At 46.3% G+C, this 15,856-nt stretch overlaps 1 protein-coding gene across 2 annotated transcripts in view; it reads right to left on the reverse strand.

Annotated features, from left to right (window-relative positions):
• The window catches only part of LOC139386586 (E3 ubiquitin-protein ligase RNF220-like), a 164,650-nt gene that overhangs the window by 50,215 nt on the left and 98,579 nt on the right, over positions 1 to 15,856 (reverse strand). For both annotated transcript variants that reach the window (XM_071132255.1, XM_071132254.1), the window contains exon 3: positions 1,375 to 1,504. In XM_071132255.1, coding sequence (XP_070988356.1) covers positions 1,375 to 1,504 — 130 coding nt within the window. The remainder of the gene's footprint in view (positions 1 to 1,374; positions 1,505 to 15,856) is intronic.

Consider the following 15,856-nt stretch of genomic DNA (forward strand, 5'->3'; position numbering starts at 1 on the left):
CCTCACTGAGCTCGAGCTGTTTTGCAAGGAGGAATGGGAAAATTGTTCAGTCTCTCGATGTGCAAAACTGATAGAGACATACCCCAAGCGACTTACAGCTGTAATCGCAGCAAAAGGTGGCGCTACAAAGTATTAACTTAAGGGGGCTGAATAATTTTGCACGCCCAATTTTTCAGTTTTTGATTTGTTAAAAATGTTTGAAATATCCAATAAATGTCGTTCCACTTCATGATTGTGTCCCACTTGTTGTTGATTCTTCACAAAAAAATACAGTTTTATATCTTTATGTTTGAAGCCTGAAATGTGGCAAAAGGTCGCAAAGTTCAAAGGGGGCCGAATACTTTCGCAAGGCACTGTATATAGTGAATAGGGTGCCATTTTGGACACAAGTTGACTATTGAAGGGAACTGAATATCTCTGCTTTCTCCAGCTGAAGCCGCCACAGTCAGAAAGAAAGTAATTGATACTGTAAGTCTACCTCCAGATCCCTCTTATCTAATCCCATACTTACCTTACCATGGATAAGCTCTGTCAAGAACCAGAGAGATTTATGAACATCTGTCAGTGTGTTCTGCAGTTGATTTGTTTTCCTGGCTGGCCAAGTCCCCCCAAAGTCCAGGTATCACTGCAGTATTAGCGGAAATACCAGGGGCTGGAGGGGGGCTAGGGTCTCTCCAAAAGCTCTTCTTCCAAAGCTGATGACTAAAGCATACTCCCTGACGCTGTCTATTGTACCCTCAGTAGAGAAATAGACTACAGTGCTTCTATGTGGTTCTTGTTGTGTATGATATAGAACTGAGAATAGACTCCCTACTGTGTGCTGTAACAGACGTGGGGGTACAGGTATCAGTCTAATGAGGGGGTCAGCTGTATCCTCCCAGAAATCTGTTATGGGCGAAGGGGTCAATAACGTGTGGTGGGTGAGGGGTGGACATGGGGTGTACCTGAGGTGCATGTGGGTGAGGGGTGGACATGGGGTGTACCTGAGGTGCATGTGGGTGAGGGGTGGACAGGGGGTGTACCTGAGGTGCATGTGGGTGAGGGGTGGACAGGGGGTGTACCTGAGGTACATGTGGGTGAGGGGTGGACAGGGGGTGTACCTAAGGTGCATGTGGGTGAGGGGTGGACATTGGGTGTACCTGAGGTGCATGTGGGTGAAGGGGTGGACAGGGGGTGTACCTGAGGTACATGTGGGTGAGGGGTGGACAGGGGGTGTACCTGAGATGCATGTGGGTGAGGGGTGGACAGGGGGTGTACCTGAGGTGCATGTGGGTGAGGGGTGGACAGGGGGTGTACCTGAGGTGCATGTGGGTGAGGGGTGGACAGGGGGTGTACCTGAGGTGCATGTGGGTGAGGGGTGGACAGGGGGTGTACCTGAGGTGCATGTGGGTGAGGCGCTCCATCTCCTGTTCCATGTGGTCCTGCAGTTCTCCTGGACGCAGCAACACCTGGCAGATAGGACAGATGGGGGCCTGGCTGTCATACAGAGACACCTTCCTCTTACCTGTAGAGGTGAAGAGAAAGAGAGAAACAGAGAGAGAGAGAGAGAGAGAGAGAGAGAGAGAGAGGAAATAGAGCGAGAGAGAGTTATCAAGGGCAGCTAGGATGAGATCAATCCACAGGGCTGTGTCCCTCTGGCAGGAGGGAGGGAGGGAGGGAGAGAGGGGGCAGCAGGATTAAGTGCCTCAGAGTTCACTTCCATGAGAATTGCTGGACCCTATCGCCTGTCTCCAGTTACCTCATTAACACTGACGAAGTAAGCGACTGATTGAGCCCTGCAACACTCCATAGATCACATTCTGCCTCTACATCATTTCAACCGTATCAGAGAAAGACATACTGTACACACATTCATGTCTGCTTTTACTTTGCCCCAAAACACAGTGGAGTCAAATAAGGGCTTGAAGAACATATACTCTTAGAAAAAAGGGTTCCAAAAGTGTTCTTGGCTGTCCCTGTAGAGAACCCTTTTTGGTTCCCAGGTAGAATTGTTTTGGGTTCTATGTAGAACCCTCTGTGGAAAGGGTTCTACATGGAATCCAAAAGGGTTCTCCTATGGGGACAGCTGACAAACACTTTTAGGTTCTAGATAGCACCTTTTTTTAAGAACATACAGTATAAGATGTAATGAGCCAGTTCACTGTCTCTGTATGTGTGTGTGTGTGTGTGTGTGTGTGTGTGTGTGTGTGTGTGTGTGTGTGTGTGTGTGTGTGTGTGTGTGTGTCAGGAAACAGGAGTGTATTATGATTTCCATGTGTGTGTATGTGTAAGCGTCTAGGTATAGAGGAGACGGCTGGGCTAAAAGAGTCCCAAATGGTACCCTATGTTGTAAATTGTACACTTATTTTGACCATGTACCTGGTCAAAAGAAGTGCAGTATATAGAGAATAGTGTGCCATTTGGGATGCATCCTCTGTCTCTTTGCTGTTTTGGATCCCGAGCCGTCCAATCAGACAGGTCTATTCTTAGACCAGGAACAATGGGCCTACACTGACACAGGATATCCTGTTGGGACGGGCTGTCAGGGCGACAACTGTGCAGGTAGAGGCAGGCGGGCGGGCGGCGGATGGTAGACACTGTCTGCCCTGACATCAGGAACACAGTCAGTGGGACACTCTTATACTTATCTGCCCCCATGACACCAAGTCTGAACGCGGTAACACAGTTTCACTGAGAAAAACAGCGACATGGCTTCTGTGTCTGAGATTACAGAACAGCTACAGCCAGACAAATAACATTCCTAAGGTATTATTTATATATTCACTATTCAACACGCACACACACACACACACACACCTACACACACACACACACACACACACACACACGCACACACACACACACACACACACACACACACACACACACACACACATTTGACTCTGAGGACCCTTCATGATAATGGCCCCAAAAGCTGTCCTCAACAACTGTCTCGTCCATTGTGTAAATGCAGCTGAACAGGGCTATTACAGGGAGGTAACCTAGGAACAGGGCAGCGGAGCTGGGCTATAACGTCTATAGTCTTAAACACTATCAAGCCTTAGCTCTCTGCTCTGTGCTCAGTATAAATCCTTAAGCCCAGAACCTCTGTGTCCTTGACTTCTGAGAGCAGTGTTGTATCATGAATACAGTCACAGGTGATGTTCAACCTATTTACCTGTGACTCTCTTCATGATACAGCACTGCCTCGCATGCCTTATTGCTTTTCTACATTTTTTTTAGCAATATATTAAAATAACACCGAATTACATATTTTCATTAAAATTTTATTTTGATAAGTCAATTCATACAATTTCATTCTTTCACTAGAAGATATAGCCCAGACAAAAATATGTTTGTTAGTTCATTTGGTCATGTTGCTTCAGACGTGAGCCAGTCATGAAATATTTTAACATAGTTGCTATGCAAAAGCATTTGTGTCAGTTCTAAAAAGAATGTTTGCTATGCAGGCTGGATAGCATTCTTGCGACTTGCTAGCTAGCTAGCTAGCTCAGCTAACTCATTCACGTCTAACATTGAACCTGGAATGACAGTTCACTAGCTGCATTTCCCTTTGTTATAGCTTTTATTCTATTGGCATTTACTTGGACATTACCATGATAATGACGTTAATGCATGATTTCGATTTGGCTCAGTTGTCTTGTCTGTGCACCCTTTACTCTATGTATGGCACAGATGAAAATTCAAAAGTGAAACATTGTTTCCGAGGTCGAACAGGCAGATGGCAGTCTTATATCTACCCCTGCTGTACCAAACTAAATGCTAGATTTACCTTAACCCCAACTGTACCAAACTAAATGCCTGGATTATATTAACCCCTGCTGTACCAAACTAAATGCTAGATTTACCTTAACCCCAACTGTACCAAACTAAATGCCTGGATTATATTAACCCCTGCTGTACCAAACTAAATGCTAGATTTACCTTAACCCCAACTGTACCAAACTAAATGCCTGGATTATATTAACCCCTGCTGTACCAAACTAAATGCTAGATTTACCTTAACCCCAACTGTACCAAACTAAATGCCTGGATTATATTAACCCCTGCTGTACCAAACTAAATGCTAGGATTATATTAACCCCTGCTGTACCAAACTAAATGCTATGATTATATTAACCCCTGCTGTACCAAACTAAATGCTAGGATTATATTAACCCCTGCTGTACCAAACTAAATGCTAGGATTATATTAACCCCTGCTGTACCAAACTAAATGCTAGATTTACATTAAGCCCCACTGTACCAAACTAAATGCTAGGATTATATTAACCCCTGCTGTACCAAACTAAATGCTCGATTTACCTTAACCCCCACTGTATCAAACTAAATGCTAGGATTATATTAACCCCCACTGTACCAAACTAAATGCTAGGATTATATTAACCCCTGCTGTACCAAACTAAATGCTAGACTTACCTTAACCCCCACTGTACCAAACTAAATGCTAGGATTATATTAACCCCCACTGTACCAAACTAAATGCTGGGATTATATTAACCCCTGCTGTACCAAACTAAATGCTAGACTTACCTTAACCCCCACTGTACCAAACTAAATGCTAGGATTATATTAACCCCCACTGTACCAAACTAAATGCTAGACTTACCTTAACCCCCACTGTACCAAACTAAATGCTAGGATTATATTAACCCCCACTGTACCAAACTAAATGCTAGGATTATATTAACCCCTGCTGTACCAAACTAAATGCTAGGATTATATTAACCCCCACTGTACCAAACTAAATGCTAGGATTATATTAACCCCTGCTGTACCAAACTAAGTGCTAGACTTACCTTAACCCCCACTGTACCAAACTAAATGCTAGGATTATATTAACCCCCACTGTACCAAACTAAATGCTAGACTTACCTTAACCCCCACTGTACCAAACTAAATGCTAGGATTATATTAACCCCCACTGTACCAAACTAAATGCTAGGATTATATTAACCCCTGCTGTACCAAATTTAATGCTAGGATTATATTAACCCCCACTGTACCAAACTAAATGCTAGGATTATATTAACCCCCACTGTACCAAACTAAATGCTAGGATTATATTAACCCCCACTGTACCAAACTAAATGCTAGGCTGGAAGCAAGGGGAAATAATGTTTCAGTTGAGATAAATACAAGAGATGATTCAGACAGCAACATGAACATGATATTCTTATGGAGGCGCGGGGATCATTTTCAGATGGAAATGTTAGCAGGCATAGGTGTGTCTGTGATGGCCAATACAGCACGGCTTGGACCGATGCTCTGTCTAGTGATGTGCTGCTACATTGTTTGAGCTGGTGATGGATCAGTCTCACTTCCCTCTGTAACAAACACACATAAACACAGAGCAGAGCAGCATACTGCTGCAGGGGCCCTCCAGGGGCCCATATCCCTGCCCAGATATTGGCCTGTCACAACTATTTCCTGCAAGAGTACAGATCCATCAGTAAGTAGTTAGCAGGGTCAATGTTAGTATGCACCACCAACCCATCCCCCTCAACCCTCCAGTTGCACACTCACTTGCAAACATGCAGAAACACACACACGCATATGCACACACACGCACGCATGCACCCACACACACACACACCCTATCTCTGCGGCTCTCAGCCTACCCCCCTCCTCTGCACCTGGGTCCCAGTCAAGCGTGCCGGCGCATACTCAACTCCTATTCCCCAGCACTACTACTTAACAGCCCCACACTCTGGACACTATAAGTGACTTTGAAAAATAGGTAATCGATTACAATTCTACGTGTCTCTGTTTCTCTCAGCTCCCTCCCTCTCTCTCCCGCTGCATCCCTGCACATCTATTTCCAATTTTCTGCCCCTACCTTCTGTTTATTTTCCCTCGCTCTGCTCGTCCTCCATCTATTTATTTATTTATATCCTTTCTCTTTCTTTCCCCTTCCTTTCTTCCTTTCGTCCATTCTTTGTCTCTCTTTATTTTTCTATCACTTTCTCCTTTCATCTCCTGTGGTCTTTGTACCTGTCTCTCTCCTCTTTTCCCACCTGTCTCCTGTCTTCGCTCAGCAGTGGTCAGCTTTATTGCCCTGACAAGATAATTTGAGTGTGCCAAAGCAATCACCGTCCGCAAGAGTAAACAAAGAAAGATCCAATCCAATTCTGTTGCTGATAAAGTGCTTTCAATTCTGTGGGCAAACGTATTGAGAAAACACAGGAATCCCTGGACGTTATTGTCCATGGTTGATTTAGACTTTTTGGTAGATGGGCTTTTTATATTGTTTTAAATGTGCATTTTGCTCATTGTAAATAACCTGCCTTTTTTGTGTGCTTACTGTAGGCCTTCAGTTCTGTGACAATTGTACAAGTGACAATGTTACATCAAGGGCCATATTGTCAGACAGCGTAGATTTCTCATGGTTGTCCAGATTTTTTTAAACAAAATGTTCAATATGGTACAAATACCAATAGATTTCTGTGTACACCAGAGGAGAACAGCTATTCTCCTGGTGCTGTTTGTGTGGGTAGGGGTAGACAGACTATGTGTTGGTCTAGAGTCCCTGTCTGTCTGAGGACAATGGGAGTGTGTGGCCCATCGCCTCTCCAGTCAGTTCCTTTAATTCATCCCTACACAATCAATGGGTTTTGTAATGGAGTCCTGATCACTGCAACGAGAACCTGTCGGCCCCTTAACCACCTCCGTGTCACCTGTCATGCCCCAACGCACACAAATGCACGCACATATGCACTCACAGACACAGACGCGCGCACAGATACACACACCCTTACAATGTCTAGCTCTGGCTCAGAAAGGAGAGAGCTGATTGCTCTCCGCAGCACGTAGTGTGGTGTGGGTAGACAGAGAAAGAGACATGGCTCCCTGAAGGCGGCAAGCAGGCAGGCAGCAGGCAGGGCTCTGCCGGTGGGCAGGACAGACTCACAGCACTGACTACCATGTTAACACTCCAGGAAAAGACAGAATTTGTTAATTGTATAAGTTCTGCCAAATCTTCGGGACAGTAAATACAACTGAATTGCCAGACTTTTCTTACAAGTAAGAAAACATGTACGTAAGATTGAATGTCACATTAGTTTATGGCATATTTGTTGTGCTGTAATGACAACTGATGTGCGTACATAACAGTGAACTGTGTTCGTTTTTTCATCCCACAGAGGCATGATGGGAATAGATGCTCCGGGGATTAGGGGTAGTAGTGTGACTGCCTGGCTGTAGTGACTCTGTCTGGGGACTGTGTGGTGAGAAACTCCTCTCCTCTCTGTGAGTTGAGAGCGGGCCGGGCTGGGCAGGTGAGAGTTTGGCCCTAGCTGTGCTGTCATTTCATCAGAGAGCCAGAGAGAGAGACACACAGAGAGAGAGAGCAGCCAGTCTAATAAAAACAAGCTGATAGGAGAGCTACCGGAGCAGAATCAAGAAGGGGACCATGCGCTACAGCATCCTGGCGAATGACTTGGTTTGGAAGAAGGACGAAATGAAGGTGAGACCTGGGAAACCTCGCTGCTCTTTCACTCCTAGCTGTGGTCGCCATCTGTTAAGGTAAATAGAAAACATTTCAGATAAGAACTATTTGCATTTGCACACAAAATAACCTGAAGCTAGTTTTAGTTTCCCTAACACTGGTATTTTTCTCTTTGTCTTCCTAGGGTTACCTCGGTGAAAGCTAACAATCTTCTCCAGTTAGAGCATTCTGATTCTCTGTGTTCTGAGTCGGAGGGGGACCAGCTTGAGGTAGGCTATACCTTCCAAAAGTGTTGTAAAGTACATTTCTCCCATTTATAGCACTGCAACAATCCATCAAGGTTTCTCACTGTAAAGTGTAACTTGTGTGTTTGATTGTTTACGTCTCTGTCTCCTACCCTGTTCCCTTTAACTCTGCTCCTGTTCTCCAGGAACTAGGGGTTCTGCCCAACACCCAGACGTGGATCCACCTGACGTTCTCCATTACCTGTTCTCCAGGACCTAGGGGTTTCTGCCCAACACCCAGACATGGATCCACCTGACGTTCTCCATTACCTGTTCTCCAGGACCTAGGGGTTTCTGCCCAACACCCAGACGTGGATCCACCTGACGTTCTCCATTACCAACAACCCTTCAACTTTTCATTACATCTTCTACAGCTACTGTTATTGTCATGTTGTCATTAACTGCTAAGAAAGTTCTCTTGCTCTAACATACTGGGCACATAATATGTGAGATACACAGATGAACTAAAAACAGGAGCACTGCCAACACAAAGAGAGCAGCAGTGCCTGCAGTCTCCCTCTTCAAGTCCCCCTGCCGAGACTGGCTGCCTGTTGAGAACAAGGGACAGGCAGAACCTCCCACCCACACAGCAACCACCTCCTCAAAATTACACACGCCAGAATTCGGTATTTTAGTTTAGAGTGTACAAAAAAATCTGAAAATATATTGACACAACTGTACCAAAAAAACATTTATATATTAAAATCTTAAATATCACCAGGTTGGTTTTCACAGCTGTTTCACAGGGTGTTCATTATTGTCAGTTGTACGGTATCCTTTAATGGTATTTATTTGTTCGACATTATTCATTGTTGCATCCTAGGACCTACAACATATATATATTTAACCACAAGGGTGTACTAATGAGCTATGCAAGATTTCTTTTAAAATGAATCACAAGAGAGGACTACTGAAATGATATTATTTCAGTGTAGACAAGGGAAGGGCAAGGTAAAATAAAAACATATGCCAGCCATATGAGCCAGTGTATGAATCAAAAGGATTTACATCTGAATGGACTGGAAAACAGCTGACGTTGTGATCTGTAAGGTAACTAACTATCTTCAATGTGTCAAGCAGATTACACGATTTCTTTGCCATTTCGGAAACCTAGCAACGTTTAAGACATGGATTTCATGTTCTAATGTTAACAAGGTTCCCAAAAGTAGTTAGAAGTAATGTTTTCATTTTATTAGCTAAACAAAACTAGCTTAAACAGCTAAATTGTTGTGGAAATCAGCCTTGTTTGCATAGTGATGATGAAAAGAACGTCATTTAGGCTGTAATGGTCTCCAAAATTCGAACCAATAGGTCATCACACAGTTAATATAGCAATGGACGCTAATAGTTTATTGAATCCCATTGTGACGCAGAGGGGGACACTTTTTGGCCGGGGGACTTTATTTGGCATGACAGGCCCATCTGTCAACCTGGTGGCAGATGAAACATCCACCTTGGAGCAGGAGGTGACTACTCTCTTTTTTTCTTTCACTCTTTAAATCAATCTCTCCCTCTGTACCAACTGTGGCTGGCTCCGCTTGGCCCTGCTCCAGACTACACCCCCAAAAATATCTCTCCTGTTATTGCTGTATTTTAGAGAATGACCCAAGGCACTCTCTAAGGCTCCCTTCACAAATCTCACACCTCTCCTGATACACATTGGTTCCAAATATCGTATTTCCCTGTCCAATCTCAGCCCCGGACAACAGAGCATCTCTCACCCCCTTGTGGTAATCTTTCAATCTCACCTATGATGTCACATGTCCAAAGTTTTCCTGATCTGTCACAGGGATCCTCAATAATGGCCCAGTGGCCATTGCGTGTGTGTGTGTCTGTGTGTTGGGCTGGGCCTAATGCTTTTCCTATAGACAGGCCCATTATGTGTGGCTGTGTGTGTGTGGCTACATCCTCCCAGCCTGGTGTCCACATCCTCCCCAGAGAGGATTGACTAAAGGCAGACAGCCTGTGATTAATCATGGGCCAGGAGGACCAGTGAAACAGAGAGAGAGCAGTCACAGATAGACAGCGACAGAGGCAGGCAGACCCCCCACTTCACTTCACAGTAGTGGTCCTTCCCTCTCTGCACAGCCACACCTGGGTACTGGTGCTGCTTCCCTTTCTGTCTATTGGTCTATTCTCTCCCTCTTTCTCCTCTGATGCTATACTGCCTCATCTACCCGTTTCCTCCCCTTTCTCTGCCTTTATCCCCATCTCTCTACCCCTCGTTCTCTTGTCAGTTTCTAGTTCTCTCTCTATCCTTGTCTCTTACCCTCTCTCATTCTCAACCCCCCCTTCTTTCTCTCTCTGTCGCTCTCTCCCTCAGGGCAGTGAGTGATGGGAATTGGTCGACAGAGAGATAAATCCTGGGGATGGAGGGGGTCTTGCACGCGACACTTGTCAGCGCGTTAAAGATGATTAATGCGGGATGCCCCCCTCCGCCGGACCCCTCGGCTCTGTTTAATCTGTGGGAGCGAAGGGGACGCAGAGGCAGACAGGGAGAGAGGGAACGAGGGAGGAGGAGGAGGAAGAGGGGGGCAATAACAAGGAAATAGGCCTGACAGAACTTTTTAGTGCTGAGATTCCTCAGTAAAATGCCATGTGACCAGGGGAAGGAAGGATGGAAAGGGCTGCTGCTTCCACCCGCTGTGGCCTGACAGTTCTGATTGAGTGCTGGCCTGATCTCTTCTAATGCGCCAAGATGGATCATCTCATCTTCTCCTCTCTTCCCACCCTGCCTCACTGCCTGGCCCCCAATCTCTCCTTTTAATCTCTGCCACTGTTTACCTTTATCAGGCCACTCCACTTAACCAGCCCGAGTCCTCTCCACTCGTCTCCTAGACACAGCTAATGACAGACATAGGCTACATCCCAAATGGCACCGTATCCCTATATAGTGCACTACTTTTAACCCTATGGGTCCTGGTCAAAAGTAGTGCACTAAATAGGGAATAGTGTTCCATTTGGGATGCACACAGACACGCTCACCTGACTCCGTCCTCCAGCACAACATGCCAGCCAGGCAAACTGTAATTATCTAAAGTATTCCCATCACTTAACCCCTTTCCTTAAAATCAATGATAAGAGGCGTTATGAGAAATCGAGACAACCGATTAGACGACAGATGGTGAAATGAGAGCATGTTTCTACGGAAGACTGCAGCCTGATGGAGAGAGAGAGAGAGAGAGAGAGAGAGAGAGAGAGAGAGAGAGAGAGAGAGAAGAGAGCAGGAGGAGATGAGATTGGGGGTGATTTTCCTGTTGCGTTTCACCACATCCATGTAGCTGATTCTAAACCCTGTCATGCTCCGATGCTTGTCTTATCAGAGCTGCCAAACGGCTGCACAGCCCCCATCATGTCACATGGCCATGGCTAGGGTGCCAGTAAGGGAGTGTGAATTTGGCTGAGCGGGCGGCTCAGGCTACATTGGTGCGTGGCCATGTATAACTGCTGTGGAGCTCTGCCTGATTCTTCTTACATGTTGTTTTATACGCCACTCTTTAAGAGGAGAAGCAGACTCTGCTGATCCAAGGCTGCAGTTAGCTGCTATAGCTGGAAGAGGGCCACTGCCACTCCTAACTCGTTTGCCCTTTCACAACGTTTCACAATGCAACAGCATGGCTCGACTTTACTGAACTGCTTCCAAATGCATAGAGAATCTATACGCCTCACATATCTGTGTCCATAACAATGTAGAGATACTGTCTCACTGGCTTTTGATATGATTTGTGTAAATATACTTTTAAACATGCAAGTATTCTCAAATAATATTAGCTAACTTGTGTGCTATATCAATTATTTTCTAAAATAGGAAGCCAGTTTTAGTAATTGTTGTGTGTGTGTGTGTGTGTGTGTGTGTGTGTGTGTGTGTGTGTGTGTGTGTGTGTGTGTGTGTGTGTGCGAGCATGCGTGCGTGCGTGCGTGAGTGTGTGTGTGTGTGTGTGTGTGTGTGCAGTATGCTGTTTGCTGCTGAAACGAGAGCTCAGCACTGCTAGCTCCCTTAATGCTTAATGTACTGGCCAGAGAACAAAGACATTTTACTAATAGGCATTCAGGGAGGACTGGAGTGTTAACATTGTAGCGTTGCTCTAAGTGGAGACTCTGGCAGGGGTCTTGTGGGGCCTGTAGGGCTGTAGGGCTGTAGTTGTGTAGTGTACCCCCTGCCGTGCTCACCTGGAAGTCCATGACCCTGCACAGCTGCCGCCAGTAAAGCTGCCTCCGCAACAAAACACACTGCTGACTTCACAGGCGCCAAACTACCTGCCTGCTGTCTGCCCACACCGCACTGCAGCTTTACTGCTAGGCACTTTAACTCAGCTTTTACACAGCCTGGAACCGTGTGTGTGTGTGTGTGTGTGTGTGTGTGTGTGTGTGTGTGTGTGTGTGTGTGTGTGTTAGCATTCTGTAAGTGATTATGCAGGAAATTTATACAGCACACCTAATTCTAATCTGTTAGGTCAGATTCAAGTGTTTACGTTTTTGTTGGGTCATTAGACAGTTTACAGGGTTTTTATAAAAATAGATGACTTCCAAAGGTTCTCTAAATGTCTGACTGGAATCTCAGAGACAATAGTAGTTGAGAACAAAGGAACACAATCTCACTTACCATCACCGTTTTTATAACCCAGAACCAAGTATCTGACAAGGCCGCACAGAACAATCAAGATCCCTCCATTCCTCTCTCCCTCCATCTCTCAATTCTTCCAGCCGAGCAGCAGTTAGTTACACAGGATCAATTAGCAACAATTATGTCCTGACTTCATTTAACAGCACGCTAGGATCTGTCACTTTTACTTCCAGATTAATAGAGGCCCCTGAACTTGTCTTTGGCAGAGGGAGATAATAATTTGTCTTTGAAAGAGAAGGATGAATAGCAGGAAGTAGGGTTCTTCAGGCCTTTATCATCTGGAGTGGGTATGTATTTGTTTTTACTGTTCCTGGCTACCCAGTTAATGCATATGTCTACACTCAGTGGCCAGTTTATTAGGTACACCCCCCTGTTCACAAAAAAGGTTCGCTCCTACAGACAGTAAGTCACGTGGCCATGGCTTGCTATATAAAGCAGGCAGACAGGCATTGAGGCATTCAGTTACTGTTCGATTGAATGTTAGAATGTGCAAAACGAGTGACTTAAGCGACTTTGAGTGTGGTGTGATCGTCGGTGTCAGGCGCGCCAGTTCCAGTATCAAGCTTTTCATGCACGACAGTGTCAAGGGTTTACAGAGAACGGTGCGACAAACAACACACATCCAGTCAGCGGCAGTCCTGTGGGAGAAAACAGCTCGTTGATGAGAGGTTGAAGGAGAAGGGAAAGAATCGTGGAAGCTAACTGGCAGGCCACAAACATGCAAATAACGGCGCAGTACAACAGTGCTGTGCAGAACAGCATCTCGGAACGCACAACTCGTCGGTCCTTGTCTCAGATAGTCCTTGTCACGGGTTCCACTACTATCAACTAAAAACAAGAAGAAGAAGCTCCAGTGGGCACGCGATCACCAACACTGGACAACTGAGGAGTGGAAAAACATTGCCTGGTCCGACGAATCCCAGTTCCTGTTGCGTCATCCTGATGACAGAGTCAGGATTTGGCGTAAGTAGCATGAGTCCATGGCCCCATTCTACCTGGTGCAGGCTGGTGGCGGTGGTGGCGGTGGTGTAATGGTGTGGGGAATGTTTTCCTGGCACACGTTAGGTCCCTTGAGACCAATAGAGCAACGTTTGAACGCCACACCTTGTAGAATCCATGCCCCAGGAGGGAAAGGGGGGTCTGTGCCAGTATTAGATGGGTGCACTTCATAAAAGGGCCACTGAGTGTATAGGTCTGTGTGTTTGAAATAGCACCCTATTACCTATATAGTGCACTACTCATGGAAACCTATTCCCTATATAGTACAACTATTGCCCAGAGCGTCATAGGCTTTATGTGAGCCTGTATGACATGTGTATGGGAACGTATTGAATTGGCTTGTACTACAATCAGATAATGAATAACACGCATGTAAACTGCAAACAATGGCACAATAAGACTACAGAACTAACGGCAAGGTCTGACTTTATGAGTTGGCTGAAGGGAGCTGAGGTGAGTTGAGGTGAGTTGAGGTGAGTTGAGCTGAGCTGAGGTGAGCTGAGGTGAGCTGATGTGAGTTGAGGGGAGCTGAGGGGAGTTGAGGGGAGCTGAGGTGAGCTGAGGTGAGTTGAGGTGAGTTGAGGTGAGTTGAGGGGAGCTGAGGTGAGCTGAGGTGAGTTGAGGTGAGTTGAGGGGAGCTGAGGTGAGTTGAGGTGAGTTGAGGGGAGCTGAGGTGAGTTGAGGTGAGTTGAGGGGAGCTGAGGTGAGTTGAGGTGAGTTGAGGTGAGTTGGGTGAGTTGAGGTGAGCTGAGGTGAGTTGAGGTGAGGTGAGCTGAGGTTATGCTGAGGGGAGCTGAGGTGAGTTGAGGTAAGCTGAGGTGAGTTGAGGTTATGCTGAGGGGAGTTGAGGTGAGCTGAGGTAAGCTGAGGTGAGTTGAAGTGAGCTGAGGTTATGCTGAAGGAAGCTGAGGTGAGCTGAGGTGAGTTGAGGTAAGCTGAGGGGAGCTGAGGTGACCTGAGGTTATGCTGAGGGGAGCTGAGGTGAGCTGAGGTAAGCTGAGGTGAGCTGAGGTGAGCTGAGGTAAGCTGAGGTGAGCTGAGGTGAGCTGAGGTAAGCTGAGGTAAGCTGAGGTAAGCTGAGGTGAGCTGAGGTAAGCTGAGGTGAGCTGAGGTGAGCTGAGGTGAGCTGAGGTAAGCTGAGGGGAGCTGAGGTGAGCTGAGGTGAGCTGAGGTGAGCTGAGGTGAGCTTAGGTAAGCTGAGGTAAGCTGAGGTAAGCTGAGGTAAGCTGAGGTGAGCTGAGGTGAGCTGAGGTAAGCTGAGGTGAGCTGAGGTGAGCTGAGGTAAGCTGAGGTGAGCTGAGGTGAGCTGAGGTGAGCTGAGGTAAGCTGAGGTGAGCCGAATGGAGCCGCCACACACAAACAGTTTGGTAAATGGAATTACAAAGTGCCTACATATGGAGCCTGTCTGGGTGCCCTTGAAGAAGTGTGTTCTCCTTGTCCACCTAGTTGCATTTTCCTCTTGTTTTCCATGCCAGTGAGCTGTAAATGAGTTTCCCGACATGCATCAAGTGTTTACACCCGCTACCCTCCTCCTATCCCTCCCATCGCCTCGCCCTTACTAAACCCGCCAACATCAGTAAACAATGAAATCTCTCAGCCGAAACTCGATGTGTAACCGCATTACCCTGCCAGATAACGTCTTCAAATAATGTGTGATAAGGGGAATTTGATTTGATTCGCAGGGGCCTTTTTTTTTCTCCTTTAGAGATTCTTTCCTCTCCTCCTAGCCTTGCCTGAGGCTGTAACACCCCCACTCATCCCCCTCTCATCCTCATCTCATCCCCCTCTCATCCTCATCTCATCCCCCTCTCCAAAATGACACTGCCTCGCATGCACAATCAAATAAATCCACCAATCCTGTCACCCTTCATTTTGGGTTCCCCACTACCCTAATTCAATGCAAGGTGAGTCCCCTGAAGTCATCTTCATAATGGGAAATGTGGGCTTTAAAGTCAAAATGAGGTGTGTGTGTGTGTGTGTGTGTGTGTGTGTGTGTGTGTGTGTGTGTGTGTGTGTGTGTGTGTGTGTGTGTGTGTGTGTGTGTGTGTGTGTGGTGATTTGGTTTATTCTAAGTGAGTGGTGATTTAAGCAGGCTGGACAGTTACTGGGCTGATTGCAGTGAGGTGGTGGGAGGCGGAGCTTGGCTGTTCATTCAGAGGACGTTTGATGAAATGGAACGGGGTCATCTTCAGTTTGACGCCCCCGTGCCTGCCGGTGTGAGGAGCAAGGTGGGGAGGAGAGGAGCACACTAGCTAGCACACAGGGGGCTGCTCGCTTGCTCTCCTGCTCCAGCTCTGACAGTGATGCATTGTGCTTTTAAATACCAGTGTTCCACACCCTGCTCAAAATGGATCACTCTGCCAGTTCCAAACCCGAGCTCCGTTGTCACTTTAAAAAAAGCAAATGCAATCTCCTCTCCGTGAGCAGAATGAAGGGGCAAAGGGGGAGAGCTTCTGTTGTTCTGCCTGTCAAAATGTGATTAAAATGCTAACAGTGACAGTTT

The sequence above is a fragment of the Oncorhynchus clarkii genome, chromosome 28 (assembly GCF_045791955.1).
Source record: "Oncorhynchus clarkii lewisi isolate Uvic-CL-2024 chromosome 28, UVic_Ocla_1.0, whole genome shotgun sequence".
Taxonomy (NCBI): Eukaryota; Metazoa; Chordata; class Actinopteri; order Salmoniformes; family Salmonidae; genus Oncorhynchus; species Oncorhynchus clarkii.